Raw genomic sequence first — 14,384 nt, forward strand, 5'->3', positions numbered from 1 at the left:
TATTGGTATATAATGGCTCTTTTATGAATCTGCAGCATCGTGATATTCTGGTGTAAACAAAGAAATCATAAGTTCATTAAAAGAATATATAGAATTAGTGTTACATTCCACTCTTAATGTCTGTATGCGATGAACAGTCTGGAAATCATATATAGCATGTAAAACACAGTAATAAACACGCGCGAAATGCTGCCATGATGATAATTATTTAGCTCTCACTAGAGATCATACATGTACAATGATATTCATTTTTTACCATGAATAGTGTAATACACAATTTGATAGACGTCAACATATTTTTATATTGTACTTCAAGTTTAAAAAAAGCAATGTATATTATATTATCATTTTAAATTGGAACGAAACATACAGTAATTTATTTGACATCTGGTGAACAATGAAATTCAATATTTATTTCAGAAACCTGGATGTTTGGGAATGTTTCTTGTCAAATCCATGCCATTGTATGCTACGTCTTGTTATCCAGTATTGCCTGGTTGACATCTCTGGCAGCGATTGAAAGGTAATCATTCTTTTTCCAACAACCAGCATCCTGATAATTACCAACGCAAAATATGAACGTTTGTTTTCATACTGTACGTTAGTGATAAAAAAAGGATTTTACTTTTGATATTTTCATAAAATAAATCGCCGTATTGGATATGCAATAGATTAAGAATAAAAGAGGGACAAAAGATATCAAAGGGACAGTCAAACTCATAAAACTAAAACAAACTGACAACGCCATGGCTAAAAATAAAAAATACAAACAGAAAAACAATAGTACACATGACACAACATAGAAAACTAAAGAATAAAAAACACGAACCCCACCAAAAACTAGGGGTGATCTCAGGTGCTCCGGAAGGGTAAGCAGATCCTGCTTCACATGTGGCACCCGTTGTGTTGCTTATGTGATTACAAATCCGGTAAATAGTATAATTCGGTAGGTCACATTCATGGAAGGGAAGGGGATTGTATTTACGGCGTAAGGAAAATATCCGATATCATTTGTGAAACGGTTATTCCATAATGTTGAGGTATTTTATAATACATGTTTGAACAATAACAAGGCCTTGTTTTTGGCCCATGAAAATAAAATGTTTGATATATATTTCAAATTAGCACATAATGTTTAGAAATGCATAGGGTCAAGAAATGTAAAAGAAAAACATAAAGATTTTTTTATGATGACATCATAATAACGTCATAATATGTATTATTTTTTCTCAAAAAAAGATGAAAAATACAGAATATTTGCAGTTTTATATCTCCCATTTCTCTTGTTGAAACATCGTGCGCAGCTAAGAAACAACAGAATAATTTAACAGAAGCTTTAATATTACTATTGACATAATCTCACCAAATATAAAATTGTTTCTTGGGTGTGCACAAACTTTTTCAATCTAAAATATACTTAAAATTTGAGGAAAAAAAGGAAAATCACAAAATTTTACAAATAATCCAAATAATTAATGATTTGTTGCCATGGATTCTTGTTCATTTTCAAATTTGTTTTGTTTTTCTAAGTACCTTGAACTGTAGTACGGTTTTAAGTGATTGAAGAATACGTATGATAAATTTTAAATTTGCAGTAAATTTTGGGCTAACTGTCCCTACTCCTTACAACTGTTTGCTTTATATTTTTTTTAATATATTTATTTTTTCTACACCCTCCTCGATTATCTGATGCTTGTTTTGATTGTACAAGTAATATTTTACAATTGTTTTTATTGTTACGATATTTTATAATTCTGACGTTTATTTCCTACTGTTTTCAAATATTACTTTCAATGTTTTATGTAATAGTACTATTAGCTGAAGGTTAATTGTCATTCTTGTTTGTGTTTGTATGGTTGTTTATTTAGTTAGACATTCATAGAGGTCTTAATATGTTAAAGGTTTAACTTCTGAAATACAATACAGTGAATTGCATTTATAGCTGTTTCGCACGTCAGTAGTTTTCTAAATAAACAAATAATACGTTAAGGGGATGGTGCATATCATTAGTTATCATTAGAGAATACATTAACTCATTTAACTTTCGACAATTGTTGGATTTGGTGTTAATGAAAACGTCATCGAAGAAGTATTTTTATTGTCCTAAAATATTTATCCCAAATTCTATTTTCTACTATTTTTTATTCCATTGAGTGATAACGATATAACCATTTTGAGAACTACTAAACACTATTTCATTCTTACATTGTTTATGTGTTGTTCCTAAGTGTATCACATCTCCAGTTATGGCATATTTTTATAGACCTTGTTAAACTTCGTGATTGATCGTGCTTTTAAGTTTACGACTTGAGTACCACTGTCATGTCCGTTTGCAGACGAAACGCGTGTATATCTTTAATACATTTGTTCAATACAACTTCTGGTCGACGATATGTCTTAGCTGTTATCACCAACCGTGAAGTCAACGCTTTGTGTCTACATAAAATTTTCTTGAATTGGACAGTTCATTTAATTTATTTGTTTTGTAGTTTAATTCGAGTACCATATATGGACCGAGACGTATTTTCAGACTTGCACGGCTTTTCACTTCCTATTTCTTGTTTTGATTCGGACGCTACTGATGTATCTTATAAGAGGTAACAGGTGAGATCACAAACCGACGAATAATGACGAACGAACGTATTAGGAGCAGTGATTTTCATATTGGATAAAGTTTATTAAAATCGAATAATCGACTAAAATATCCCTTGACACCTCACAAAGTTCTCTTCATAAGAAAAAACGGTACAATACGAGCTTTTAAGTATAAGGATGGATATATAAGATTATGTATTTTTAACTTATATACCAGAAGTGCCTATGTACGGATCAAAACGAAATAGTACGTATGAATGTACATGTATACCTGTGGTGGTCACCTTCTACACTTTTAATAGTCACGTGGAATGATAGCATGATTTAATCATGGGGACAATCTATTAATTAACCACGGTGCATATGTTTGAAAGAAAAACATATACATGTACTAGAAGATATTGAATATATTGCGGCGCGACAATTTTTTTTCTCCATTTAACACTATTTTTTGTGGTAATTATCCAAGATAAGATTTTTTTCCTCCTAAGAATTCAAAATCAAATATAATATATCCGAAAAAAATAACCTCCACCCTCCCCCGCGCCACCTTTTCATGTTAATCTCAAATTTCTTGCAAGGTATTGTAAGGGACACCTACAAGAAGTTTGCAACTAATAATAAAAAAATTTAGTTAGACAACCAACTCCCATTCCCCCCGTCTTTTTCCTATATATTATTTTATATCGCAGTTAAAGCGGGTATCGATCATCTATCTTTGAGGAGGGTATAAGGAGGCAATCATTTGATTCTGAGGGAACCGGCCGAGCAGATTTGGTCAGTCAGATTATTTATTTTAGACAAAAAAATCAACTGCTACACGCAAGATTATTTATTACACATGTATCATTTTACTGTATAATAGAATTTGGAAGCCAGTGGGAGCCAGCATATTTATTACTATTCTTTTCCTGACCAACAAATTTATCAACGTGACCTGCCAGCTCCGATCCTAGAATCAAAGGGTCGTCTACTAACCCCCATTTAGTATGCGTCGTTGCTGGTATTATTTAGTATATTTGGTCCGGGAAAAATAGAACGCCGAAAAAAATTTGGAACTTAAAAAACTCTGGAATTATAAAATTATATTATTATATCTTATTTGGTTATTCGTCGTTTATTCTGCGAAAGAACACATAGTATATATAAGTTTTCTGTTAAGTATTTGTTATTCGATTTTTTTCTTTTACAAAGAGTTGAAGGAATCTCCCCTTTTTGTTATTTAGCTCATTCTAAACAATGATTCGAATGAATACAAATCTTCAGTTTATTCTTTCTAAAGCCTTGCATGAATGCGCCAAAAAAGGGGTCACTTCATATATAAAGGTATACATATACAGACGTTCCGCTAGAATTGGTCATTTTTCAACTCGTCAATTACATGACTGGGTATGAAATTTAAACCTTATTATATGACTTGACCGGTAATTTCAGGCCAAAGAAATAACTAGGCGAAAATTATCAGGCGAATCTATGATTGGGGCAGAAATTTCGAACTCAGAGACCAGCCATTTAAATTGAAAATGGGGCTGGGGGATGGGCATGTTCAATTTTCTCGTCAGAAATTATTTTGTCTCTGCCATTTCTAGCCATTCTTTATTCGTTCAGTCTCAAAGAATTTGGAATCAAGTTATTTATTTTTAAAAATCCCCCCCTTTTCCATGCAAGGTATATGATCGGACCCTAAACTCATGTTTTGGTCACAATTTCAACGCGAGATGTGTGGTTTGGGAGAGTTTGGTACTGGATCCAATTAAAGTTGTTACTTGTTTTTAAAAGCTTCAAGTTTGCAATAATGAAAATAAGAGAGCCTATCTTTTTATCTCTTTATGATTTCCTTATGGCCTTTCCAGACTTTTTATATCAGCCCCCCCCCCCCCCCCCCCACAAAGCAAACGGTCCTTTCCTACTCTAGGTGCTGGCCAGAATTTTTTTTTTTACCAAAATCAGAATCAAAATATTTTGTTCTAAAAAATATAAACCCCTCCACTCCCACCAGAAAATGCTCCTTGACTGACGACAACATACAAACTAAAAAGAATAAAATAGGCAGTACGCGAATCAATCAATAAAAAATGCACTTATATTCAAAGCGAGATACTCATGAACAGTTAGGCAAATTAGGTGATACGTTCGTTATTCGTACGTGATTCGTGATCTCACCCGTTACCTCTATAAAGACAAAACGAGCTCATGACGTATCCAATTGTTAAACGTGTTCCGTGTAAAAAAGTAATGAATAGATTGTAAAATTTATAATATTATGTATAGTAATGATGACTGTTAGTTCAGTTCACAATGAGAAGTAGTTTAGTATGGTTGAGTGGTTTTCTTTCCGCATTAACATTTATTTTCCATCATTGCGAGGAAAAATTAATAATTTTTTAGGCAAAGCTACATTATTATCTATTTCCGTTTTTCAATACTTTGAGGGTCAGGATAATTATTTTCAAACTGCCATAGGATATCCTCAAGTTATGGAGGTTGCAATGTTGAATCACATTTTTCTAATTTCTTTAATTCAATTCGCCCACCCAAGCCAGCGAATATCAGATTTCGTGTCCTTAAGAAATATGTTATTTGAAAGTAAACTTACATAATTGATGTTGGCCTACTTATAGTTTAGTTTATACACCATCCTTTAATAATTACTATGACATCGTTCTGCTTCTAACACTGATCTAGACAAAAGTGATATTCAAGCAATACATCAGACACCCTACAGTAAAAGAACCAGCCTAGTAAGAAATGAATGACAGCTCACACGCTCTTTTATGACAGGTCACATGGTGTGTTCTGACAACCCACATTATTGTACTATTATTGATATTAGATTCATCATTTCTCCTTGCTTGGTTTTGTAATGTTTCATTGTACTGCATGATAATTTCAACACATCTTCTTTAACATAGTGTCATTTTAAAATAATTGTAACATTGATAGTCTATACATTCGATTATTCTCTAGTCTTAATTGCCGATTGCCGATACATTATTGTCTCTGATACATTTCCGATTCAATATTTTGTTGTAACATGTCATATGTTGGAACATGTAACTAAACATTTAATGTTAAAAGATAGCTTTAATGTGAAATGGATTTTGTTTTTATAATTTATCATAAGAACCAATTGTGGAAGCGACATTGCATATTAATGACGGAGTATGGAAGATATTGGGTTCTGAAAGGATGTTTCGTTTTATTTTATTGACTGTTCATTTTACCCAAGTTCGTTAACAGTTTCTGAAAGATAAAACTTTGATTTTACAGACATAATATAATGTTGTTTTGTTTAACTCCCAAAATAATTTCTGAAATTTTATCTCTCAAGATATTCCGTTGATCACGCTTTTATTTAAAATCAAATATGTTTGGCTGGTAATTTGTTTTGGCAAAAACAATATAGTATAAAGTTGTTTTGTACAACAAGCCATTACAATACATACTAATTTCATATCAATATATGTTTTTGAAAAGAGAATATTGTTCAGAGAATGTTCTTTATCAATTATGCAATATTTTCGTCAATTTCTAAATTTATCAAACAAATTATTTGTTGATATATACCTTTTTACCTTAACAAGAAAAATTGTAATTCAAGTATTGTTTTATTGACAGATATTAAGCGTTCCATCAGTTGCTTTTAGTAGAAAATTTGGATAACATCAAACCTTATTTAGAGATTTACAGTTGTTTTTATAATTCCTCATGTTATTCAATTTTCTGTTTGGTATATTTCCTAGTGTTTCAGTTTCTAAGCTATCTAAAACGTAATGTGCTCAGGATACGAAGACGAAGTGGTCATTCTAAAAGCATTTAAGATGGCCAATCATTTTGTGCTTGTTATTATTCCACTTACTAAACAATTTTGTTACATTCATTTATATAGTGTAGCTTTGTTTTTATTCGTTCACGCCTTATTCATTTCTAGTGCATTGCAATGAAAGTGCATTTGTATGATCGAAAGACTGTAGACTACGACTGGAAGGTTAAAATGGCGGGAATAACCTTTTCTCTGAATTGAGTACACATGCAGCGTATTTAGCAAACTCCGAAACAGTGGTAACCTTGCTTTGCTCAACTATCATAAACGTAGCGTAGTAAAGAGGACTTAACCGCTGTTTCGGAGTTCGCGTATTTAGAGAAAGAACTGTATCAAAGATTGATATGTTACATTGAATAGGTTAACCCTTGTTTACAAAAATTCTATTAAGATCATAGAATTTAAAGATATGAAATGGAAAACAGAAAGTGAACCAGAATATTAAAAATGGGTGTCTAGTAGGTTATACTAAATTCATAACATAGAGCCTTTATGTTTTAATCATGGATCGCTTAGAATAGGTGTAATTAAGACGAAGCTTAAGAGACAAATATACAATGTCAAAATAAGAGATAAAAAATATATCAACGATCCACAAAACTCTGCTCAAAGACTTTAATAAAAAAAACCCGGCCTTACCACTTTTAAACAGGGTTAAACAATCTTCCACATAACATTTTCTTTTCGCGGTTAACATGAAATCGGTTCACAATAGTCCTTCTAGGGCAGTTTTGCTTATTCTTTATTTTATGCGGTTCGATTATAAAGTTCGCATAAACTCTGAATATACTGAAATCGAACGATGGTCAACCGAGAATAAACATTGAACTTGCTCAGATCAACGAATAATTGTTTCGCTCAGAAAAAACTATTAATCTAGTCAAATAAAAAAGGAATAAGTATTTTTACAGCAGACAATTTTGTTACCTGTCATTAATGAAATCAAATTAGTATGGATACCGCCTTAGCAATTGTAAAATTTTCATATACAATATTTCATTTCAGGTTATACAAATGTTTATCATCTGGAAGTTATTCGATGACATTTTCTGAAATCAATACTCGCATCCTGATATTTGGAATGTATATGACAGCTTTCTTTCTCTGCACTGGTCCGATGTACGGATGGGGAGAGTATTCACAATTCAAAGGTACCATTGACCCCGTATATTCGAATTCCGATAGAAATGTAAATAGCAATACCTATTAAGTAATGATGCATTTTGTATTTATTCAGACTAATGAATGAACAGATCCCTTTGTAAATTACATGTTCGAAGAGCTATTAATCTTGATAGTTTTTCTTTCTTCTGAACGTAAGTCTAATATATCCAACCAACCTACTAATATGTTTTCGATGACCAAATCGTAGTGGTGAACAAAAAGCTACTACTTTTTACACCTATATATTTCTGTCTGGAAACCATCAGACTTTTTTAAAACATGTGAAAACATTATTTAAGATTCACTTGAAATCGCGTTAAACCCTTTTCAACGTGCTTTTTGTAACTGTCAACTTAAACTTTAATCGATAATTAGTGTCTTTATCTTATCATTGGCTAATTGTGTACTTAGTAAAATTCATGATTTTTGCAGTTTGTTTTCTGTGATGTTACACCATTGTTTCTCATCGAAATTCACACCTAAATTTAAAAAAACTGACTTCCAAAAGCATTTATAATTTTGAATTTGTAACTTCAATATATTCAATTTCATACAAATCGTTGTACATTTTTGGTCTCAACATGATTATTCACTTTAATTTTTATTTTTAGGATTATTGATGATAAAAGTAAGATTACTTTCACGTCATGCAACAGAGTCAACAGATTTGTGTAATACCACTTTAACTAATACAGATGCTGAAAATATTCAATATTTTGGACAATTGATTACATCTAGCTTGCAGGAAAAATGGAATATGTACATCCGTACAACGAATATTAAATGTGATATCCATTTCACAGTGAGGATTCGAGATGTCACTTCATTAACAGTATTACTAGAAGACGTGGAGTCTCAACAAACTGGGAATATTTTATATGACCTAATTACTCACCTGAACAATAACGTTACAGAGAGATATACACCTGAGATTATTGTGGATAGAAGCAATATGCATAATTATAAAAATGTTCTTCTACCATTTCAAAGTATGTAAAATAATGTTAACTTTATATATAAATCCAACATGTCACTTTGAACAAGTATATAAATAGCAACAAAAAATAAAAGATTACATTGACAAAACTGATGTAGACATATTGAACCAACTATAATCCGGGAGCAGATACTTTTATAGCTAACCTTACTATGTTTTTTGGTTTCTTGAATGTCATAAAATTGAAGGACAAACACATCCTGATAAACTTACTTTATACCTCAGCATACAAACAAAAAGATTACACATAACGTGTGCATTACACTTTTCAAAGCAATGTGGAGTGACATGACCAAACGATTTCCAATAGTATGGTAACATTACTCTTTGTAAATAACAAAAATATCCAAATATCTAGTAAATCCTCGTCAGTTAAAATAGAGAATAAAATTGAGAATGAATATGTAGAATATGTCGAAGAGACAACAACTGATCAAAGAGCTGCAAACAGTCCGATGCCACCATTTGGTCTTCAAGGCAGCGAGATAATCCCACACTCGGAGATGGTCCTCGGCTTTAGGCCTCTAAATATAATCGTGTGCTAGTTTAGTAAAAATGAACGCCACACTATTCTCAAAATCATATAAATGAACTAAAGTTAAAAAAATACAAATCTAACAAAGGACAAGGGCTCCTGACGTCAGACTGGCGCAAACAAATACATTTGTTAACGCTTTTCGATCACGAGTATAGAACTAAAACTAATTTCTTCTTCCATTACCGATGTGTTCTACACCGAGTAAACACATTGTTGTCCCCTCACTGTATGGAATTGTGTAACTTTTCTTTTTCTATAATAAAAAATAATAATATTTTCGGTTTGTTTCAGGTCTTGGAGTTTGTACTTTGGATTTTTCTTCAGTCAATGATTATAAAAAGTCAGCTACATATTACATATTCGGAACAACTCTTATTTTACCATTTGCTGTAACCGCAGCATGTGGATTAGTTGTGCTTATGAACCACTATTCCGGTTCATTACCTGATAACATTGTTAACTTTAAGATAATATATTTTGGAAGTCTGTTAAGTTTCATATGCTGTTTTCCTTACTACATTATCAATTTTATGAATGGATCTGGACATTTCATACCAAGACATGCCAATTTTGTCTCCACGTTTTTCTTTTATAATTCTTCTTTGTGTTTGACGATTCCGTATCTACTATATAGGCGACCGAAATGTAGAAAATCAACAAAATCTACAAAAAATTCACATTCCTATTCAAATAGCAATGGAATACAAGAAGATATCCAGGTGGAACAAGAATATTCTAAAGTTGATTACGTGTGATTCAAGTTGTTTATATCAATATATTCTCTGCTATCAGCAAACCCAACATTTTGGATTATTTGTGACACACACACTATGTTAAGCTCAAAAAGTGAAGACGGCATTCAGAATCAGCAAAATGCATTGGTTTATCTAAAATGTTCAGCTGATAAAATAAAACATGAAAATAATTGGTCGTTATATCAGTGCAGATATTTAAACAGATTGCCCTTATGGAAAACACTTCCATTTACGAAAGCACGAAAAAAGTGAAATATCATACTACAATTATTTGTCTACATGTTATCATTTTGATATCGTCATTGTAGATGATCATCCTATTGACTTGTTTTGCTAGTAAATTTATAACATTTTAAAGATAACTCTTAATAGTATTGATTGATTCTAAAATTGAATATTTATATATAATGTACTCAAATTGTTTACACAATAGTTTCTTTATATCACCCATTGAACATAGAAACTTTCAACTTTCAACAATTGTTTAATAGTTAGTATAAAAATATTTCATATAAAAAGACATTGTGGGCAGCATACATATACCCTTTTTATGTCTTTTTAAAAAAAAACCAATTTCATGGCAAACTTAGAGTAGACATCATGGTGGGAATATGCATTTTGTAAAAATTTCACCTTTAAATTGGGGGCGCCTTTGTATAAAAAGAGAGAAAGAAGTACCTTTCAATATGCAGTCTAGTCAAGCTATACAATAGTTGTCTTCTTTAAAAGTTAATACCCCTCAACATTCTTGAATCCTAAACGTTGGACATTCAGACAAGTAATGTCTTATCTACGTGATAATACTAAATATAAAGTTTTGATGAAGAACATAATTATATATGATTATTAAACAGAACATGTCCTTATCTGTTTGATGACGAGTTCAAAGACTTTTATATTGAATATTAGTATCAAACTTATTCATAATTTAATTTCTTGAAAGACTAGTATTTTGAAAATTCTATGAGATCACCTTTATTCTTGCTATTACACTCCGACAGATTTATTCAATGTTATATAATATTCTATATAAATGTAGGTTTATACAACTATTTTGTCAAAAGATATTTTTCAGACTTATCTTGGTAAATTTTTATCACACCCTTTTCGTGTTCTCCTTTCCTTTCTAATTTCAACTTACAACATTTCTTCAAATACAATCCGTTACACCAAACAAACACACGTTATATTGACCAACAGTTTTTGCATGATTGTTTTGGAGAGCTGCGACAAATAATTAATCATACAAGTGTTTTCTTTTAATTATACAATTGTTTGTTAATACGAAAAACAATTTGTTACTACATCGATCGTTGAATCAAAATAGAATTTTTCAGACAGGTTAACCAATAAAATTATTTGTTTAACATTATTGAAACTTAAAATCAGGCTAGAAGATCGAAACTTTCCTAATATCATATGTAAAAGCTGTGAACAGCGATTTCCTTTTTTCAGACGAATGAGTCGCAATGTATACTGCTAGGTTCAAATTTATATTTCATACAACGATTTTTGTCCTTAAAAGTAAAATCATAAAAAATATTGAATCCGAGGAATATTCAAAGAGGAAATTCAAATAGCCAAATCAAAAGCTCATACACATGGACGAATGGATAATATATGTCCTTTTGCCGACTTGGTACAGGCATTTTCGTATTGAGAAAATGGTGGATTAAACCTGGTTTTATAGCTAGCTAAAACCCTCATTTGTATGACAGTCGCATCAAATTCCATGATATTGACCACAATTTGTTAACACAACAAACATACATAATCGATATAAATGTCAAAAAAGGGTACAACAGTCAATATTGTGTTATAGACTGCAAAATTATCATAGAACGATAACACAATGATAGCACTAGAAGACATAAAGACAAATAACATTAGCAAAATAGAAAAAATAAAACACAATATTACAAACAAAGTTAGAGGTCAATAACACAATGGCGGGGAAAATAAGTAAAGAGTAACGTCTAATGGATATCACCAAAAACAGACTAATCAGTAAAACTTATATTAAAGAACACAGATGAAATAATAAAATAACACGTTATTAAGAACAATGGTATATGACATTGGATCTAGTAATGGACATAGTTATATGTATTGATTGATGTTGAATTTACAAGGGAATACATTATATGCATTTCAGGACGAGAACATTTTGATGTGAGCTAGGATTTTTAAATCTGCCCAGTCTTAAGATCCAACACGTTTAGAGAGACCAGTCACCATGCTTAGACACATTAAGGTAGATGGGGTGTCTGAATTATAATCCATAGATTTTTTTGATAATTTGCCAAAATGTAGTTTATATCATGCTTTAAACAAATTATAAAAGAATGGGTCGCCGGGCTTATTTTCACGCTATACAGTGTTTAAAATTTACAAAATTTGTATAGATAGTTATCAAAGATAAGCAGGATTATAAGTTAGTACACCATACGCGCGTTTCGTCTACACAAGACTCACCAGTAACGCTCATATCAAAATATTTATAAAGCCAAACCAGTACGAAGTTGAAGAGCATTGAGGATCCAAAATTCCAAAAAGGTGTGCCATTATTATTATTGTTATAGATTTGCATGGAAAACCCAATAAAGCGTAATCTACACAATAGAATTTTGAGTTAACACATGCGAAGATGGCCTTTATGGTGTGCTTTCAGTTAGGAAAAAGAAACAATGGTGTCACCGGTCCCTTTTTTTTTTGCTACATGATAAAATAGGTTAATTTCCTAATACATCATATTGTAAAAGTACCTGCATAATCTGTCCTTGCATTTGAGTTGCCTCCCCTTATGTGACAAAGATGTAAAAAAATAGAGTTTTCTGTTTTCTGTAAAAAAAAACCATAAATATATACATGAATAACCTACTAGTCTAAAAATTTGCACATTATATCAAAGATATAACCTTGTTTTCTGGTATTTCAAAATCCAAGATGGAGGAAGACACCCTAACTACCTTAATCTGACTCCAATCAGACCAGTGTTAGAATTGCCTCGTTAATACCGCAAGCTAAACAAAGACAACGAACGAATGGTAATAATATTCCTAACTTGGAATAGGGATTTTCCGAAGAAAATGGTGGATTAACATAAGCTAGTAAACAGTCACAAAACCAACGAAGAGGTCAATGATAACAGATATAAACAAAGCCAACAATAAAACTCCAAAATCGACCCTACAACAGAAGTGTAAATAAAGCTATGTATTGTTTTATAATCACATTTTATTTCTTGACGATCAACTCAAGACGATAAAATACAACGCAAAAGAACTACTAATGAAATGAAAAATAGAATCTACTGAGTTTATCTGTTTCTGCTTGAAATGGATATACAAACTTGTTTTGTACTTTTATCATATATATGCAATTCCGATTTAGTTCTTTCAGTTAAAGAATATGTTTAGAGATACATATGTCATTCTGACACACAAACGTGTGTAATCTTTGAGGTTCAATAGTTTTGTGTTAAACAGTTTTACATTAAACTATTACAGTTCATAGTTTAATCTTTCATAACACTTTACATGAAAAAACATTGCTTTCCCGTCAGGTGCAAAGCATGTTTTATTATGAAAATTAGGCGATATGGTATGATTTCCAATGACATTAGTTACCAGAAATAAAATAAAAGAAGATGTTTGTGTAACTATAGGTCAATGCAGCGAAAATATTACCATATAGTAAGCTATGAAAGGCATTTTAAAATATGAAAAATATGTTAAAATAGAAAGAACAAACAATTAACGAAAATAAAAATCGGTAGACGACAACCGTGCACTCAATTACCTGTTATTTGCTTGCTCATGTTAAAGACTCATTTGCTGAATTCGGCTGTTTTTTTACTGCATGTTGAAGATGCAATTTAATTACGTGGCAGGGTTTCTGTGCGATCAATTAGAAGTATGATCAAATACTGAATGCTAGATCATAGCTGTATTTAACTAACCATGTTTTCTCGTACTAAAATGACAATCTTTTCAAATCCAACAGATTCAGAGTGGAGGCGTCATAAATAGTGCGAAAAACCTGGCATTTTAAACAGTTGGTTAACCCATTTGATTTTATAAATGTATAGCATACCTAACTTTTAGGTCTCTCAAAACAACAGAATCGTACGAATAAGCGAATAAGGGAAGATACTCCGTTTCTTATATGTTTTTTGCGTAAAGATATCCCTGTGATATTGAAGCAGTTTCATCAATGTATGGGTTAGAATTATTTAAGTTCTCTTTTAAATATAGCTAAACGGATCTTTAATTACTTTTGCCTTAATGAAGGTCACGCAAGTTTACCGATGGTCAATAGTCATAAATCAATTAAGCGAGAATGAAGCCTTATCATAAACCAAAACCGATGGAAACCCATTAAAAAAATAGAAAAACGACCGACATACATTCTTAAAAAAGTTGCAAAGCAATATATTCCTATTGACAAATAATTTACTCGTCTTGTTTTGGTTTTTTTCGTTTTCCGTTCGTTATGTGATAATTCTTAATA

The 14,384-nt window shown here is 31.4% G+C and overlaps 1 protein-coding gene across 1 annotated transcript in view; it reads left to right on the plus strand.

Annotated features, from left to right (window-relative positions):
- Window positions 1-10,224, plus strand: part of LOC134683880 (uncharacterized) — a 64,758-nt gene extending 54,534 nt beyond the window's left edge. The window contains exons 2-5 of the mRNA XM_063543186.1: window positions 421-523; window positions 7,424-7,569; window positions 8,194-8,571; window positions 9,409-10,224. Of these exons, the coding sequence (XP_063399256.1) occupies window positions 421-523; window positions 7,424-7,569; window positions 8,194-8,571; window positions 9,409-9,872 (1,091 nt within the window). The 3' untranslated portion in view covers window positions 9,873-10,224. The remainder of the gene's footprint in view (window positions 1-420; window positions 524-7,423; window positions 7,570-8,193; window positions 8,572-9,408) is intronic.
- The last annotated feature ends 4,160 nt before the right edge of the window (window positions 10,225-14,384 follow it).

This window comes from Mytilus trossulus, chromosome 9 (genome assembly GCF_036588685.1).
Source record: "Mytilus trossulus isolate FHL-02 chromosome 9, PNRI_Mtr1.1.1.hap1, whole genome shotgun sequence".
Taxonomy (NCBI): domain Eukaryota; kingdom Metazoa; phylum Mollusca; class Bivalvia; order Mytilida; family Mytilidae; genus Mytilus; species Mytilus trossulus.